Source organism: Amborella trichopoda, chromosome 12 (genome assembly GCF_054954075.1).
Source record: "Amborella trichopoda isolate Santa Cruz 75 chromosome 12, AtrichopodaSantaCruz75HAP2 v2.0, whole genome shotgun sequence".
NCBI lineage: Eukaryota > Viridiplantae > Streptophyta > Magnoliopsida > Amborellales > Amborellaceae > Amborella > Amborella trichopoda.
In genome coordinates, this window is record NC_142347.1 from 49,893,852 (window position 1) to 49,911,255 (window position 17,404).

The window sequence follows — 17,404 nt, forward strand, 5'->3', positions numbered from 1 at the left end:
CTTTAAAAATCCATAATAAAAGGTTGGTTGGATGTTGAATGAGCCTCTAATTGATCATCTCGAAATCTATAAGAATATGAAAAGAAAAAAAAAGATTCCGAATTCAAGAAATAATGTATCTTGTAATACATTAACTGGACTGATCATTTTCAAGATTTTCATATGTTTATAGATGTATTTGATTTAAATTATTTTTAAACTTTAAAATTTTATAATTAGATATGAAAATAGATTCCCAAAACATCCCGAAAATATTTTATATCAAAATTACGTGTACGAGATGTGGGTTAAGGCATGCAAACCACAGCATGATCAAATGCAGTCGGTAAAGTTTGAAGTAAAAGACGGAAGATATGCGTTCTTTCGCATGCGCAATTTAACAGCGGGTTTTTGAAAGGGGGGAGGGGGGAAGAGAAGCATATGGCGATGGCGATGATGGGAATGCCCCTCTTCAACCTCGCCCCTGCTGTGAAAGTCTCCCGACTTTGCTTAGGTATCTTTCAATTGCTTACTTCTTATTTCTCTGTTTTTGCTTTACTACTAAGTTCTTAGTGATGGGGAGAGATATCATGGATGATGCATCCACGAATACAGGAACCATGACATTTGGGGAACAAAACTCATTTCAAGAATCGTTTCGAATTCTGGACGAGGCTTTTGCCGGGGGCATCAATTTCTTTGATTCTGCGGAAATGTGAGCGCTCAGCCTTTGCATATTGTTGATTCTTCAATAAGCCCTGTACGTTGCTCTGAATCTGAGACCCAATTCCATACCTCTCTGTGTGCTTTAGGTTTTACGGCTGATGATGCAGGTACCCTGTGCCTCAAAGGCCTTCTTCTCAGGGGAAGAGTGAAGAGCACATCGGGCGATGGATTAGAAATCACAAGATTCCGCGGGATCAAATTGTCTTGGCTACAAAGGTAGGACTGCTATTCTACAACGGCCAGTGCTACTTAAGAAGTTCTATTTAAGGGACCGCCCGCCCCCGCCCGATTACATCCTTAACCCAGCGAACCAGCCAAAGCAAAGGGAAAATACCACTTTTTTTGAGACACCCGTCAAAACAAAAGATGCCTGCTTCCTCTTCAATCCTTCGTCTTCAATCCTTTTGGCTGTTATGTGTACTGGTTGTGGTTCCTTGAAGCAATCATGTTTTTGTGCTTCAACTGTGCAGGTGAGTGGACCATCGGGTCAGATGACTTGGATTCGTGGTGGACCTAACTTCTTGGATGCGCAAAACATTACAGAAGCCATTGATGATAGGTATTTTTCATGCTCTTTTCACATGATGTCTTGTCGTAATCAACCATCCAGGGAGGGGAGACGGAATTTCCAATTTCTTTTTATTGTATGTCAATCAGAGGTACTTCTCTCCCTTTTTTATGCTTATGGATTGACAATTAATTAGAAAACCACGACTCTTGTCCAATCTCAATTGCAAAGATGGTGGTCACCTTCTCAAGGTTGTTTGATCAACCAATGAGTCCAAGTCAGCAAGATTATTTGCTACCTGATAGTTCATCACTATGTCATTGAGAAATCATAATCACTTCCTCCACATAAAATACAGTAGTGCCTTCGAGGATTTCTGCTTTCCCTTGAAGATGCCAAGTCTGATTATCAAGAGTACTTAATCAATATAACATTATTAGAAAAAAGGGAGCCTTTGAGCAGCGGAGGTTGTTGAAACAACTAATATATAATAGAGGTTGATCCTTGCATAGTGCAGGGCCATTCTCATTCTCCAACTATTTACTCTTTCTAGTTTGGGCCTGGATTTGGGAACTAAACTTGTATGTATTGATTAAAAGGATGTCAGTATCAACTCGTGATTGTACCTTTATATTGATTTTATCACAGAGTTTGTTACTTGCTCGTATAAATCGCTGGGGATGTGATGTAGTTTGCATTGTCAAATTCTAAGAAAAAAAAAAGGAAAAGAAAAAGTATGTATATCTCTTTGTTTCCGTCGATTGATTACGGGTGTTAGGCATCTTTGTTTTCTATATCATTATGGCTAGAATGGATGCCAATTTAACGATTTGCTGCATCTTTACGCATATTCCATTTAGTGTCTTGAAAGTTGGTTAGTTTGAGTTTCAAATGATATCTGGCAGTGAATGCAAAACTATCCTTCTACTTTTTAGAAATTATTGGATATCCAACATATTTGGGATTTCTCGGAATGTCACTTTTCCAGGGTATTGGAAAAATGATGGATCAGCTGTCCTTTTACAGTTGAGGTCTGTTTATCAGGGCATAATGTGCACTGTAAATTTGGGATAGTTTTTAATTTATATTTGACTTAAGCATTTGGATTTTAAACAGGTAGAGCATTTGGATTCTGAACAGATAGTTTAATAATTTTTTAATAATTTGTAAATACTTGACAGAGAACCCGATCCAGTTGTCTCCAACACCCCATTGGACTTGAACAAGGTTTGTGTCAAATTGATTGTCCAACTCATGGTCGAACTAAATGAAATTTGAGTGCCGGATAAGGACAGTCATGAAAATTAGTTTGATATTTAGATGGGCTAAGTAGGCTATCATGTGCCAACATAAGGGAGCCACATATCCATGTGAGTCATCTATGTTGAACCACACATGAATGTAGTGCAGAAAAGTTGTTGACTTGTGACTATCAAAGTGTTCTTTCTATTAATTAGGATAACCGACATCTAGTTTTCTGCTCATGACGGTCCAGATTCTCTACATCTAATGATTCCTCTTCTGATTATCAAAGTGATAAACAACTGAAATATGTTTAGATATTTCCCTGTAATGCTTAGTGATGTCAGAAGTGTTCATGATCTGTTGAACTTTTGAATTGTATGTCTGTGGCGTAGATATATTTGATGTGCTTCTGACCGGATTCTTTTTATATGTATACAGTTTGCTGCGTATTGGTACTGATTATATCGATCTTTATCAAATTCATTGGCCTGATCGGTTGGTATTGTGCTCGTAGTTTTCATTTTTATTTGGTGCATTTCATATCTGGGGATATTTGATTTGGTGCAGTTCAAGACCTTTATGACAGTCTCATTGGACTACTTCTGCCGACTAGATCTCTTCTCATTCGCGGGTTTCTTGTTGTTGTTTCCTTCTCTTTCTTTTTTCCTTTCAAATGTTATGTGCATATAATTGCAGCTATGTTCCCATGTTTGGGGAGACGGATTATGATCCAAATAGAGCATTAACAACAGTGCCCATGGAGGAACAACTTAATGCACTTGGAAATGCCGTGTCTGCTGGAAAGGTATGCTGATGAACTTTAAACTTGGGAGTTCTACTCTTCAACTTCTGGTATTTGCTCATATACAACCAACTCTGATAGCATTGCCATACTACTTGTAGATCAGATTTGTTGGGCTCAGCAATGAAACTCCGTATGGCTTGATGAAGTTTCTTCAGATTGCTAAATGTGTTGGTTATCCAAAGATTGTCTCTATTCAGGTATCTTCATATTTGGCGTTCAGAATCGTAGCCATCTGCTGTGTTGATTCTTGTGTTTCCTTATTAGAATTAGGTTAACTTGTTATTCGTAATCATATCCATCCAATTGTGCTTGCTATTTTTTTTCCTGGTTTGTCATCTTCATTTGTCTCTAATATTCTTTGTTGTCGTGTTGTTCAACTGAAAGCGTATTGATAACAGAATTCTTACAATCTGCTTTGCCGCCATTTCGATTCGGGCTTAGCTGAATGTTGTCACCATGAGAGGTATGTGGAGGCACTCTTCTCATGATGCACGCTTTTCAGAATTGCAACAAACTCAATGTGTTATTACGTCTTCTTCCATTTTGTTTTATCTAGCTCAGAAATGTGTCGTGTTACTTTGCATGATTAGCTTTTGGAACTTCATGCAAGCAGACAGTTAGACCTCAACCAGAAGATCGGAAAATCTTTTCTCTAGATTAAAATGTATCTGTTACTTTTAAATAGCCAGCCATTACCCCTTGAATGTGTAATGGAATCTCATCTCTGTATTCATACATATGAGGCAATCTAAGTGCCTATATTTTATAGGGATTTTGTTTTGCTTTCCAAAATTTCTCTCTTGTGATATTTTGTGATTGATACCGGACCCCAAATAGTTGGGAAAAGGTTCTGATGATGATGATGATGATATATTGTGTCTGATATTTCCAAGGATACATTGAAACAAATCCATTTATGGATTATACTCTGACAGCAATAATAAATTAATAATCTCCCATATCTGCTTATATGAAAAAAAATTAAAATCCTCCTATGTTTGCATTCTAAACTTGTGAAATTTCATTTTAGTGTTTGGGAAATAATGAAAATATTCCCTGCTGGTCTAACTCTCTATTGTAGGCTTACGGACACCCTGACTTCCTTAATAAATTAAGTAATTTGGTTTCTTGTTTATTCAAAAAACTTTCAGGAATTAAGTAATTTGGTTTTTTGTTTATTCAAAAAACTTTCAGGGTTAGCTTACTGGCTTACAGCCCTATGGCAATGGGTCTGCTTTCAGGGAAGTACTTATCTCCTGGCGGTGGTCCTTTTGATGCTCGAATGAATTTCTTCAGAGGTTCATGCTGTTAAATTAGTTGAGTTTTTTAAAAAGTATATCGGTTGCCGGAGCATGCATTTTGACATCCATGCATCTCATGATTGTTTTTATTTCTTTAAGAGTCTTTCCATTCTGCAGGGAAGTATCCAGAAGGGGAATCTAGATACAACCTTTCGAAGGCTAACATAATTGCTGCCACCACAGTAAGCAAAATACAATGATCCCTTTCTTTTGGGCAATTTGAGTAAGGTTTATGTGAGACAACTTCTTGTCATTCAATTATGAAATGCAAAACATAAACCTGATGGAGTTTGTTAGAAGAATTAGCAATTGGCAGAATAAGTTTCCGTTTTCCTTGTACCTCACCGGTTATACCCTCATTTGTGACTTTTTTCTTGATACAAAAGAAAAACTTGATGCCAGTTTTGTGTTATTCTTGATTGATCAGAAGACAAACTTGTGCAGCGTTAGTTTCATTGGTTATCATTGTGGTGCATTGGAGTAGAAATCTAGAAAATCATATTGAATATTTAGGGCTGTTGTTTCATGATGGACTACTTATGAGGGTCATTACCTGTTCTCTATGATGGCGTGGACTTCTCTAATCCATTTGTAAATGCTATGTTTTAGGCTGCTGTCTGGTGGTAAAGTGGACAAATGGGAATATGAAATTGTCTATTCTATTTATCATGATTGAAATCAGAAATTAATGGTGTATTTGTCAAATTAATGCTAACAACGAACCAAGCAAACTGATTTTGAAACAAGATAGATAAGGCAGATGGGACTGTGCCTTAGCCTTACCATAGCGCTAAGAAGGGGATCTCGAGCCGCCTATTCGAGAGAGACGTGATGTCCAAGAGACCGAGCCACACTCGCCAAGTCTCTAATCAGGGATATCTAAGATAAGTAATTTTGGGACCCACGAACACTCACTGCCAAAGTGAGGTCGGGAATCAGCCGATTAATGGGCCACCAGGGAGAACAGGGCAGGTCTATTGACTGACGTGGCATGATGAAGGTTGTGGTGGTGATATACATGAATTGAAGGTGGACAACATTATGGTCCAGTGACTTTGGGAAACTTAAATACCCCCAAAATAGGGTTTCCATGATATCAGCCTCTTTAAACTTTCTGATCAATGTTATCAAATGCTAGATTCAGATTCAATGCACTAGGGGGAAGGGGGTTGGGGAGGGGAGGGGTTGGTCTGATGTGCCTCTATGGGTGCATCACTTCCAATGTGGTCAATAAATTTTTAAAAAATTACAAAAACATAATAATACAAAGAATGATAGGAAAAGTTGATTTATATGATCGTAGGCATTGTAATTTGGTATTTGTCTCATCCGAGCGACATGTGTTTATTATTTAGGTTCTAATTGACACTAGTTTGGTTACTAATTGGTAGAAAAGGTTGAGTTTTTATCAGAAGATAAAGGTCACCATTGAATCAAATAAGCATCATAGTTTGGTCATGAAATATCATGTATGGGTAAATTTCTTTAGTGGCAAAATATTTAAGCCATGGCTATTGATACCTTGTGGTACGTGATTGAATTTTGTTCAAGTCTCTCTGGTTTTTTATTTGACACGTGGCTTTCTGCAGGCATACAAAAAGATTGCTGAAAATCATGGCCTTTCTCCTGCATGTCTAGCAATAGGTGAGACACTAACACCTGTTTATTTTTTGGAATATCAAACAGTTGTACTGCTTCTAAGCTTTCCTTCTTCTTGTGATTTTTGTCCAATAAATGGTTTTCATGAGATTCATGTGTATATTCTGAAATAGCAACCAAATTTTGTTTCGGACCTTTGGGTCGCCCAGGTCTGGGCTAGAAATCATTCATCTATTGAAATCAGAGCTTTTTCTATTTCGATTAATTGTTCTCTCTTGTTTTGGTATGTGACATCCCAGCAACCTTGGGTTCTCAACTTCAGGACCTACAGTGATGGGTGGTGTATTTTATTGTTTTTCAAGTTCTGGTGTGTCCCTTTTTTTTTCTCTTATGATTATTGCCTCTAACCCCTATTAGTCACCTGCATTTGCTTTCTCCAATTTTCAGCTGTGATTATGTAGGCATGGTGATATCCATTAGTTCCTATTTACTTCTATAATTACTCTTTATTATTCCAAGTATCTGAAAAGGAAAAGAAGGATTGCATGCATTGATTTACATTGTCCCTATCACGGTTTATATTTAATTTAATATACCATGCCTGTTTGGCATAGTTTTATGCAATTTCCCTGGGATTTGTGAAATATTGCATGCTATTCTCATGTTCTGGGCAACATGAATTTAGCTTCAGAATGTGGCTGCTCCTTTGGGTGTTTAGCCAAGTGGAGGTTTTGGAACATTAACTAGGAATTCCATTGTTTATTATCTTTCATCTGATCTTTCTGTTTTCATGTTTCATGGACAAGTGCCTAAGTGCATGCATCATCCTTGTGATGCAAAACCCCTTGCTTATTCTTTGAGATTCGGATTAAGGTGTGCATAATTTTATTGTTTTCATGCTCCGGCCCTTGTTTGTCTCTTTTATAGTTCATGATGTTGTAATCTATGTATTGGATGAAAAGAGGCAAGGAATGGAAATACTTTGGAGTTCCGTATGTTTGTCTAGATGTTACGCTAGTTGATAATTTCATTCATCATGCCCACACTGTTTCATTTCATACCTGAAATTCTTAAGAGCTAAATGAGGAAACTGAAAAGTAGGTTGAAAGCATGCTACCTAATATAGATATTGTGATGAATTTATTCAGAAAAAAGTAGCATGGGATGAAATACATCAGAAATCCTGACATGGTGAATGAGTTTTTTCAGTATAGTAGATCCCTTATTTGAATGCCTACCATTGCAAGATTCTATAACAGGAAATACTGCATTATGTTCATCGTGTGACAGAAATTGAACTTAGCAGGCATGGTTTGAGCAGGTTGTGGGACAGTAGAACCATGTTCTGAAGGTATTCTTTTGCTTTAATCTGTTTTGAAAGGGCAGTCGGTGGTGTAACCTCACAGAACCGATGCTGTGAGGTGCTGGCCTTCTGGATCTTTTGCTTTCATATTTTACATGTTTAAATGAGTACGCCAAAGTTAAAGCACAAAATGCTATTGTTTCCTTTCAAATTGTTGGATATAAGCTTTCTTGCTGAACTTCCTTGCTATGTGGTGCAAATGTAAAGGCCATTATTACTTCCTGAGGTTTCCAACCAGCACCATACTCTACTATGCTCAATTCACCATCCATGCCTGTTCTTATTTTGGCTTTAATATGGTCTACGATGACTGCTGTGCTTCTAGAATTCATGGTATTCCAAAGCAATCTGTGACATACTTCACTATACACAATTGTATGCTTGGCCATTTGAGAGTTCCGATTTGGAATCGTATTTTATTTGTCCCATAATTTTGTCCTTTCTCAATTTGCAGCTTTCGTTCTGAGGCATCCACTTGTCGGTAGCATTGTTTTTGGAGCGACCAAATTATGGCAGTTAAGGGAGGTGATGGCAACATGCAAAGTCAGTCTTACAGTGGACATACTCCAGGAGATTGACAAGGTTCATGAACAGTACCCAAATCCTTGCCCCTGATCACCCATGTCATTCTGCCTATTTTGTGTGATGTGTCACATGTTAATTACTTGGACCTTTTGGGTTGCTGTTCAAATTTTGTAGAGTATTTTTTGTTGGTCAATCTCTTAAGAAAGTGGCAAATTTCTTGTGCTCCTTTTGGGTATGGGAGGCATTATTGTGATGTTTGGGGCTTTTTCTACGCATGCTCCACATGAGTATTTGGCTAAATCAGGCTTTTGCTAGTTTCTGTGTAGCTTCCCAGGAATGTTATCATGATTAGATGCGTCATTCTTCGCTGGAGAGACCGGTCATTTTTGTTGTTTGTACATTCTAGAACAAACTGAGTTACACTCGACCATGATTCCTTTTCATGATGTCCAGTGTCCTTGCACTTTTATCCTCCCTGATTTTTATGACAAGCTCATAAAGGGGCTTTGCTTATTTATATGTTAGTATAATTTGTATTGGATTGCACAGTGAGCAAACTTTAGGATTCAAACAGTTGTATTTAACATGTTGAAATTGTTGAAGGAATATTTTGAGTGTGGCAAATTGTCAGATACAACGAATCTTGTTTACTTCCGTGGGGATTTTGTTGGAGGAGCTTGCCATAGCCAATCACTCACTTTGAGATGACACACATAGCCTCTCCCTGTAAGAAAAAAGTTGCTTCGCTAGTACGAGGATAATTTTTTTGTTTGGCTGAGCATGTCTGTGATTTACTTGTTTTATGAGTTAAAGGTGAAAATAGGAAACAGAAATTGAAACGCGCTTGTAGGAGGATAATTTTTTGGTTTGGCTGAGCATGTCTGTTATTTACTTATTTACTTTATGCCTTAAAGGTGAAAATAGGAAACAGAAATTGAAACGAGTGCTGGATTTGATTTGTGTTTGAGTTGTACTTTAACAGTACACAAGGACCAAAATTGAAAATTACTTAATTATTGTCGGAGGGTGGTAGTTTGGGAGGATTATATTGATGATGATGATGCATGCCTGTGGAATTTTTTTTTCCTCAAACTCTCTTTCTGGATGAGTTTGACAACATCCATGAGTGATGCATGGGGCGCAAGGACCAAAATAACAAAGGATGATAACCATAAGAAGTTCTCTTTTCATTGCTATAATTTTTTTTGGTTCTCAGTTACCTTTTATTTTTAATTGAATAAGAAAAAAATTTGTAGCAATGAAAAGAGAACTTCTGTTGGCTACCATCATTTGTTAAGATGTTCGATGATGGTTGTTGTTTAATTACTCTGCCCTTTTCTTTCATAGCACAAAGTTAGTTGGATTTTCATTTTGCAATGGTTATTTTCCTACTTTGAAAGTCTCATTACACACACGGTCCATCTGTATAGAATACCATGATATAATTATAAATAAACAATGATATAATCTCGCAACTTGTTACAAATAAACAGTGCAAGTGGTTCAACCACAAGTGACGAACCTTTTGGAGTAAGATTGGATAAACTTGTTTGTAGGTGGGGTTAGATGTCCTTTCCCTACCTTGTAACAAAGTAAAGGAATATAATATGCTTATCATGGGATTGGATGTATAAGGTTTCTCTTTGGGGCTTTGACTACAGAGGGAGAGTCGGAGAGCTTTGTGGGGAGATAGATGAGTGGCGGTCTCCGCCCTAAAAAGGTTTTGTCTATTTATCTATATCTCTATCCTTGGAGAGAGAGAGAGAGTTTGTTTCTGTCCCAAGTATCATTGGGACAGGGTGGTGATGGTAGTGGCTTTGTGCCTGGTGGTGGTAGTGTGTATGTGCTTTCTACACCGCTGGAAGATGCTGTCGTATATTAAGTCGAACTGCATTCCTGCCCTCTCCCTGTTCACAATGAACAAAATGTGATCTGCTTCCACTATTTTGTAATACCTGCAAATCATTGAAGTTGTGCAAATGGATGTGAGTGTCTCATTGAATGAACTGCTACTTCCTTTCTTGCTTTCCATCGATAATTACCAAATCTTAAAAATAAATTCCAGGAAGAGAGAAAGAGACCAGTTGCCTGGTTGAAGAGGGTGGCATTTTGAGTCATCCTCAACGAATGTGCTGGGGTGTTCTAAAGGGATGCGAGGGTGAGTCATGGAGAATGTGTTGAGAGCCCCATCATTGTCATGCCAGTCCTCATCCCTTTGTTGGGTTTGTTTGCGAAGCAGAAAAAGGATGAGCAGTTAGTTTCATTTTAACGAGAGTGGGAGAAGCATAGGGGGGAGAGAGAGCAACTGGGTAGCCAGCCTACCTGTATCCTTTGTAGGGAGGAGGGAAGTGGGGAGGGTGGCGCCACTGGGTCATTTGGAGGACTCTGATGAAAAGGAGAGGATGGATGCCGAGGATGGAGGAGGGGAGGGTGAGGCCCATGAGGTTGGTCGTTTTCTTGGTGGCGTAGCTGAAGTAGAAGGTGTTCGGAAAGGTGTTGAGGGAGGCATTGAGTTGGAGGGTTCCCTGAATGGTGAGGTCAGGCAGAATCCAGTCTCCTGAAGCGAATGGGCCACTGTTTCCAGCTAAGCGGTCCAGCAGCCCCGTGACACCACAAGTCCTCCATCCCAAGTTGAAGTGGTCGAAGCCAAAGGAGTAATAGGACTTGAGCCACCCCATCTCCAACCATTCATACAATATTACCCCAACCCGACACAACTGTAACAAGCAAATTGGCCTCATCCATTTCCCATTATCGGCTCTGTGAATTATTATTGTTGTTGTTATTATTACTATTATCATAAGTTGTTATTATCATTTGAAGGAAAGACAGGCATTCAAAAGAAGAATGGATGTAGTTTAAAGCTGAGGCAATTACTGCATGCCGTCTAAGTAGGTGCGGGTGGTTCCATTGAGAGCACCGGACAAGGAGGTGACGCTCAAAACCCAATCAGCCGATGTGTTGGGGTATCCTTCAAAGGCCTGTCCAACCAATTCCATTTCTTATCACGGTTTATGGCAATCCACAATCATCATCTCATCGTTGTGCTAGAGAAAAAATACGTAAAGAGAAATATCAAATTACCTTGTCTGCAAGCATCTGCTGCAACACACGGGCCACTTGGGCTCCAGCTGAATGACCAACAAGGTGCACCGGATGGTTCTCATCCCACTTGGGGTAGTGCCCTGCAAACCGAATTTGCCCTCTTTCCCATTAGAGAGAGAGAGAGAGAGGGAGTGCCCAACTGTCAAAGTGATTCTTCTTTTTCTTTAGCTTACCTCCATCGTAAACCTTGCCAAACCGGGAGTGTCCAAAGCACTTGCTGTGATCTTCTCCATAATCTACCTTCCCTCCTTTCAGATAGTAGAACAGCTCCCGTGCCCTGAAACCAATTTCTTTGTCCACCAGTCAACGCAGAAATTGTAATACCGATCCTAGTACAAACAGGGAGGGCGAGAGAGAGAGAATTTAGCAACCGATCATATATGCTGGTCAGTGAGCCGAGATCTGGAACGAGAACGCATTGATCCTTTTTCTCAGCCCCTGCAAAATAGGAAAGGCCTCCAAGCCGCTGCAAATGCAACACACATCAAATTGAAGAATCTCGTATTGTTGGTGAGAGAGGGAGAATTGAGGGGTGTACCATACCCCCTGACCGAAGCCGAAAATGCCATGTATGAGGACGATTGGTGAGAGTTCCCCACCAGTATCAGCAGGCAAAACCACGGCATTGTTGTTGTTACCTAGGTTTTCTGCTGAGCTTCCCCATGATCCGGTGATCATCAAAGAGAGAGGGCGGGTTTTGTGGTTGAGAGATTGAGAGAGGTCACGGGCGAGGGCAGTGCTGAAGACATACATGGCATAGGTCATGTGAACGACGGAGGTCACCGCTAGCTCAGCCGCTCCCAGCGTTAGCCTCCACATTCCCATCGCTATCCGCATGTCTCTCTCTTTCCTTCCCTCCCTCCCTCTTTCAATAAATAATAAAGGATGATCTCTCCCTCTCAATAGAATAGGAAATGGCGGAGGAGGTAGAGCTCATCCACCTTCCTCCTCACTCACTCGCTCGCTCCGCCCCCGCCCCCGCCCAAGACCAAACAGAAGAGTTTTGTTGCCTCCCCCCAACCACAATAAAAACGGGGCCGGGCCCACCTCCATCTTGGAGCGCACGACGTCTGTTCCCATTCCCAACCACACCACACCACCCCTGGCCCCACCACCTCTCTCTCTCTCTCTCCTTCCTTTCTTTAGCACCCACCACCTCTCTCTCTCTCTCCTTCCTTTCTTTAGCACGCGATACTTACCGTCTATCGCACATTCCAGCACGTGATACTTACCGTCCATCGTTTCGTTTCTATGCGGCCATGTAATCTCTAACGGGCAAGCTTTCTTCCGCAACATTAAATTTATATATTTCGCCTTGTCCAACCCTAGAGGCCTCCACATTATTTTATTTTTAATTTATTCTATAAACTATTTTGATATCAAATTTTATACGTCCAATCATAAAATAAAATGATCAAAATAATTCTAAAAGTTTCAACAAGAATTTTGGTTGAAAAATTATTTTTAATATTTTTATAGATGCGCTCCAATGAAAAGCTAAATTTCATATTCATACGATTTGTATAAAAAAAAAATACTTTGAGACGTCAGATCTAAGATCAAACGGTGAGTGTCTCTCTTGACCAAATTGAACGGTTGGATGGTAGGAGAAGTATAGATCTATGCCGTAAAAGAAGTATAGAAATCTTTCCCATCTATAATATAGAGATAATGAATATTAAAAAATAAATAAAATTTAAAAACTAAATAATTCTAGTTTATATTGTTTTTTTTTTTTTTTGCAAATGGACGGGACCGAATATGCAAAAACAAAACACGGTCCAAGCGCCCACATGAAGCAATTTTCCATAAAATAAGGACGGAGGAAAGGATAGCGCATTCATCATCGTCCATCCCGCCCATGTGCCAATCAATCACTCACCCACTATGCTTTTGCTCGTTAATAACTAAACCCCAAGCCGACGACGACAAAATGCTAATCTGCACGCCACACCCCCTCCCACTATTTTACCACTTAATTATATCATCCATAACATTCGTACAAGTTCATCCACCCATAGATTTTCAAAAAGGTTCGCTCAATGAATTCTTTCTATGGGTTGGATACCGAGAAAACCAAAAAAACACGTTTTAATATGGAAATGGAACTTTGGAAAACTACTGCCAATTTCCAAGCTTTCAATTTTCTTGGATTTTCAATACCTAGGGCACAAAAACTGCCAACCGTTGGAAATCACGAATATTTTGGATATTAAATATTCAGGCCTTAAAGTCCCCCAAAAAAAAATAATGAAAGAATAATAGAAATAATTTTTTTTTAATCCTTATAAATTAAAAACGTGGTATCCAAACGACCCCCAAAACTTTTTAAGACCAAAATGCCCTTGCACACTAATTCTTTCTACCTCTAAAATCGTTAATCACTTCTCTTTTGAGTCAATGGCAGCTTTTTACAAGCACGAGATTTTAGTGAGATAAATGGCATTTTAGGAAAGAAGGGGGAAATAAATTTGGGGAGAAAACCAGGATTTGTTCGAGACACAAAGCGACCTTCTAAGATGAAATAGGAGAGCGAAAAATGAAGAAGCAGATAACAAGGATATTTTTTTTTTAAAGAGCATACTTCGTTGATATATCCACACTATTACAACAGTACAGAATAAAAAGAAAAAGGAAAAAAAGAAACGGAAAGGATCTTTTGAAATCAGCAATTCATCCATCAAAACTCCTAATTAAGCAAGACCATCCGCCATCATATTTGCTTCAATGTAGACATGCTGAAAAGATACTGACATTTGACTCGTAATATCCTTTACTTCCATCCATATACATCTTAAATTCCATGGTGTACGAGCACTACCACCATTTTGCTAGCAATGCCTGATTAACTAACGTCACTTTCCTAATCCCCAAACCCCCATCTTTTTTAGGAGTACACACTCTATCCCAATTTACCAAATAATAAACTTTCGCCCCTACACTCCATCACCTCAGCCAAACCCTCTACCAACTCCTATGAACAACCAATACCAACTAATGAAGTCTTTTGGAAACTAACTTTTAAACCCCGAGATATCTCACAACATTGAACTTTTCAAGGGAGAGTGAAAGAGAGAGAGGGCGATGAGGAATTATTAAGGACACAAAGTGAACTTTTCAAGGGAGTGCGAAAGAGAGAGAGAACCAAGGCTTTCTAGAGCGAGTTTTAGAGAACGAAAGAGAGGTCAAAGAGGTGCATTGCGTTTTTTTTTTCTGGCTTTAGTAATATATAAAAAAAAAGGATTACAAGAAATAGGATGTGTGGGGGTATAAAGATACATGAATCTTTATAGCCCATTTGATACTAAAGCAAAGCAAGCAAACAAACTTATATCTAAGAGTCAGATGAAAGACCAGGCTGGAACAAACGAGCAGAAATACATGCCAATCCATGCACCCATGCAATGAAACCTTCATCCTCATTCTTCTCTAAAAACATATATAACAAGATGCAATAACCAGCAAAAGAGGCAAGCACAAAGCCACTGGCTTGCTTCGAATGTCGAGAGAACGTGAAAATGCCTACTTATTTCTTTCAGTTTCAAATGAGAACCTCGGCAAATGGAACAAAACATGCACATAGGAGCAAGCTTTCCATGTTGCAGCAAGATATCCTTCCATAGCCTCACCGATAAATGTATCGATGCCTTCAATTATTGAATGCTTGAAAATAGGTGTAGGTGGGGCTGGCAAATCCCTTTATTCTGCATCTTCTATGCAAATGAACCATTTCGTTAATGGCATAAAAAATGGACATATCCTCAACTTCTTCCCATACATGCCAATCAACAATCAGGTCAGCCCAGATCACTAAGAGCTCATGAACTTTTAACTCTACAACTGCGTTTACATTTGTATCATACTTCAGGATGGACACGTAAAAGCGATATGTCCTCCATGCATGATGATGGGGGTGAAATACTAAAGCATGCTTGTTCTTGATGCAAAAAATTCAAGATTTGTTATTTTTCCAGGGGTACATGGAAAAAAAAGTCAAAATTAGGTAATATAATCATATCAACTATTCACAAAATCCGAGAATTTTTTTTTTAACTTGGACTTTATTGAAGGGAAAAGTTTATATGGATCTTAAACTCTAAACAATCAAGTTAGAGCCTACCTCAAAAATTTCACTAGAAGAGGTGGTTTTGATGCCCAAATATCCTCAAATTGTTCATCTCGACATCAAGATGCATGGACTTAAGAAAAAAGTGGATTTCAAGTTTTGGAAATAATGCATATTGTAACGTATTTTTGGACCGTCAATTTTTAAGTCATTCAAGTTTTCATAGATCTGCTTGATCTACACTATTTTTTAAGCTTTAAATTTTATAATTAAAGATGAAAATATATTTTAAGGCCAGTAAAATATTTTCAGTAATGAAACCACAATTCTCGACACTATTTGAATGTGGGCTCTAATTTGATTGTTTAGAGCCTGGACTCTATACAAACCGCACCTTTTATTTAATGACACTCCTACAACCACCCAATTTGAGATCTAAAGGACATGAGTGATTGTAACCTCCTTGTACAAAAAGTAAATAACCTTTTTGTATACTTTTGCAATGTTCTACATATACTTAAAAAAAAAAAAGGAGCAAATGTTCTACATGTAAATGTGCTTAACACTTCTTTCATGGGATAGAAACATTTATTTTTCATTTTGTTTGTGCACATGTGCACATGCATGTGTGTGTCAGTCGGTGTGTGCGTGTGTGAGAGAAAGAGGCTTGCACAATTACAAAGTAATATTAAGAATATGGATATGGTTTGCTCTAGCTACTGGGGATAAGGAGATGGAAATAATTTTCAGCGGTCTATGGACCCAAGCCTGATGCTGACAGACCACTTATGTGGGAAGAACTAAACCAGGTTGCTCATCTTCCCACCGTCTGGTGCATAGGTGGGGACTTCAATGTAACGAGGTGGTCACCTCCTCCACAATTACTCCAGGAATGTTTGCTTTCTCTGACTCCATTGCCCTGAACAACCTGGTAGACCTACCCAGAGTTCTTGTCACTGGAGCGGCACATAACTCTATTCCAAGGAAAACCACAGCCAAAAAATATTTGGGAGTTAAACTAAACACATTTATACTTTTATAGAGTTCCTGTCATTGAAGCGGCACATAACTCTATGCAAAGGAAAACCACAGCCAAATCTTAATAATTCACCATAATTTGGGGCACGAAAAACCTCAAGAAGATTCTTCTTCATCAATAATTAATAATATCTTGACTCTTGAATACTTGGATTTGGATGGTGGAACATGGCTGAATTGACAATGATCACTGGCCCTTTTGCTATTTTTAGGCATGGATGGTTTAGGCACTATCTCAAGATAGCAGTCACTCCAATACGGTAAATTACAATCCATACCATCAATTGGGTTGAACATTCTTTAAGGACACATGGGTTGAAACAAACCTATCATTCAGGTACAAATGGATTGAAACAAACCTATCATTAAGGTACATTGGGTTGAAACAACTGGGTTGAAACATTCTTTAAGGACAATTGGGTTGAACATTCTTTAAGGACAATTGGGTTGAAACAAACCTATCATTAAGGACAAATGGGTTGAAACAAACCTAGCATTCAGGTACAACATAGTTTCAGTGGGTTTAAATGGATGAAACTAGGAATTTCCAGCAAGTTTATGTGACTGAATCACGCATATCACAAGTACTCCATCAACATACAATAACCCTTTCCTCGAGTTGTTCTCATAACAGTACCTGCTTGTTGGCTAATTGCCAAGCCCCAATTTTGGTGCACTATCGTGCAAAACCAAAACCAAGAAAGGAGAGATCTGAGACCGATTCAGTAACAACCACCTGTCGATCATAGCAGTCAATCAACAAAAGGAAAACTCCATAGATCACCTAAAGAAAGGGAAAGGAAAAAGGGTCTTTCAAGTCTTAACCACGTCACTACTCCAAGTAGGGCTGCACCTCTATACAAAGTAGGGGTCCTCTTTACTACACCAAAGTAGGAGGGAATGTTTTTCAATTCTATAAATCAAAATAACAACAACTACTACTTCTGTACAACACATATAAATCCACTCGTGGACCCTAGACATTGACCAAAATAGCTCTAAGTCCTATAGAAATTGCTTTCAACTTAAGTCTCGCCTACTCTCTTCTATACTGTCTCTTAGACATTGATTCTGTCTCCCTTTTCCAAAAACTCACTCTAAAAGAAGAACCTCTCATCTCACAAATTTATCTATGCTATCACCA

At 38.8% G+C, this 17,404-nt stretch overlaps 3 protein-coding genes across 54 annotated transcripts in view; 1 reads left to right on the plus strand and 2 right to left on the minus strand.

Annotated features, from left to right (window-relative positions):
• Positions 1-367: 367 nt before the first annotated feature.
• LOC18446836 (uncharacterized) lies at positions 368-8,675 on the plus strand. 31 transcript variants are annotated; one of them, XR_016045514.1, is made up of 13 exons: positions 368-493; positions 595-694; positions 813-921; positions 1,176-1,264; positions 2,897-2,953; positions 3,155-3,263; positions 3,362-3,460; positions 3,648-3,726; positions 4,458-4,579; positions 4,682-4,746; positions 6,154-6,208; positions 7,454-7,514; positions 7,981-8,675. XR_016045514.1 is itself a non-coding variant. In XM_020675149.2 (13 exons), exons 1-12 carry the CDS (start codon positions 421-423, stop codon positions 7,510-7,512), a joined length of 984 nt encoding a protein of 327 aa, XP_020530808.1. In that variant the 5' UTR covers positions 368-420; the 3' UTR covers positions 7,513-7,514; positions 7,981-8,675. The 31 variants fall into 31 exon arrangements, 9 of the variants coding, with proteins under 9 accessions (XP_020530808.1, XP_088709381.1, XP_088709386.1 ...); XR_016045511.1 differs by having other exon boundaries at positions 4,458-4,561; XR_016045505.1 differs by having other exon boundaries at positions 3,662-3,726.
• Positions 8,676-9,474: 799 nt separating this feature from the next.
• Positions 9,475-12,130, minus strand: LOC18446856 (uncharacterized). Of its 3 annotated transcripts, none has more exons than XR_016045503.1 (8): positions 11,700-12,130; positions 11,528-11,622; positions 11,330-11,433; positions 11,136-11,236; positions 10,929-11,032; positions 10,374-10,768; positions 10,133-10,264; positions 9,475-10,006 (listed from the first exon to the last, which is right to left on the minus strand). XR_016045503.1 is itself a non-coding variant. In XM_006856941.4 (8 exons), exons 1-8 carry the CDS (start codon positions 11,991-11,993, stop codon positions 9,838-9,840), a joined length of 1,437 nt encoding a protein of 478 aa, XP_006857003.2. In that variant the 5' UTR covers positions 11,994-12,130; the 3' UTR covers positions 9,475-9,837. The 3 variants fall into 3 exon arrangements, 2 of the variants coding, with proteins under 2 accessions (XP_006857003.2, XP_088709380.1); XM_006856941.4 differs by having other exon boundaries at positions 10,374-10,811; XM_088853254.1 differs by lacking the exons at positions 9,475-10,006; positions 10,133-10,264 and having other exon boundaries at positions 10,329-10,811.
• Positions 12,131-12,958: 828 nt separating this feature from the next.
• LOC148779651 (pentatricopeptide repeat-containing protein At4g18975, chloroplastic-like) overlaps positions 12,959-17,404 on the minus strand; it is a 60,866-nt gene continuing 56,420 nt past the window's right edge. For 7 of the 20 annotated variants that reach the window (XR_016045535.1, XR_016045527.1, XR_016045543.1 and 4 more), the window contains one exon: positions 14,549-14,869. The gene's annotated coding sequence lies outside the window, so the exon portion shown is untranslated. Of the gene's footprint in view, positions 16,160-17,404 lie in introns of all 20 variants that reach the window. The other 13 variants (XR_016045536.1, XR_016045533.1, XR_016045526.1 and 10 more) reach the window with 7 other exon arrangements.

Coding starts and splice junctions, on each gene's coding strand:
- LOC18446836 (XM_006856942.4), top strand. CDS start 421: ATGGCGATGGCGATGATGGGAATGCCCCTCTTCAACCTCGCCCCTGCT. Junction 695..812: donor TTCTTTGATTCTGCGGAAAT/GTGAGCGCTCAG, acceptor CTGATGATGCAG/GTACCCTGTGCCTCAAAGGC. Junction 3,727..4,457: donor GAATGTTGTCACCATGAGAG/GTATGTGGAGGC, acceptor AAAAACTTTCAG/GGTTAGCTTACTGGCTTACA.
- LOC18446856 (XM_006856941.4), bottom strand. CDS start 11,993: ATGCGGATAGCGATGGGAATGTGGAGGCTAACGCTGGGAGCGGCTGAG. Junction 11,623..11,699: donor TTTTCGGCTTCGGTCAGGGG/GTATGGTACACC, acceptor TTGCATTTGCAG/CGGCTTGGAGGCCTTTCCTA. Junction 10,265..10,373: donor CCTCCCTACAAAGGATACAG/GTAGGCTGGCTA, acceptor AACCCAACAAAG/GGATGAGGACTGGCATGACA.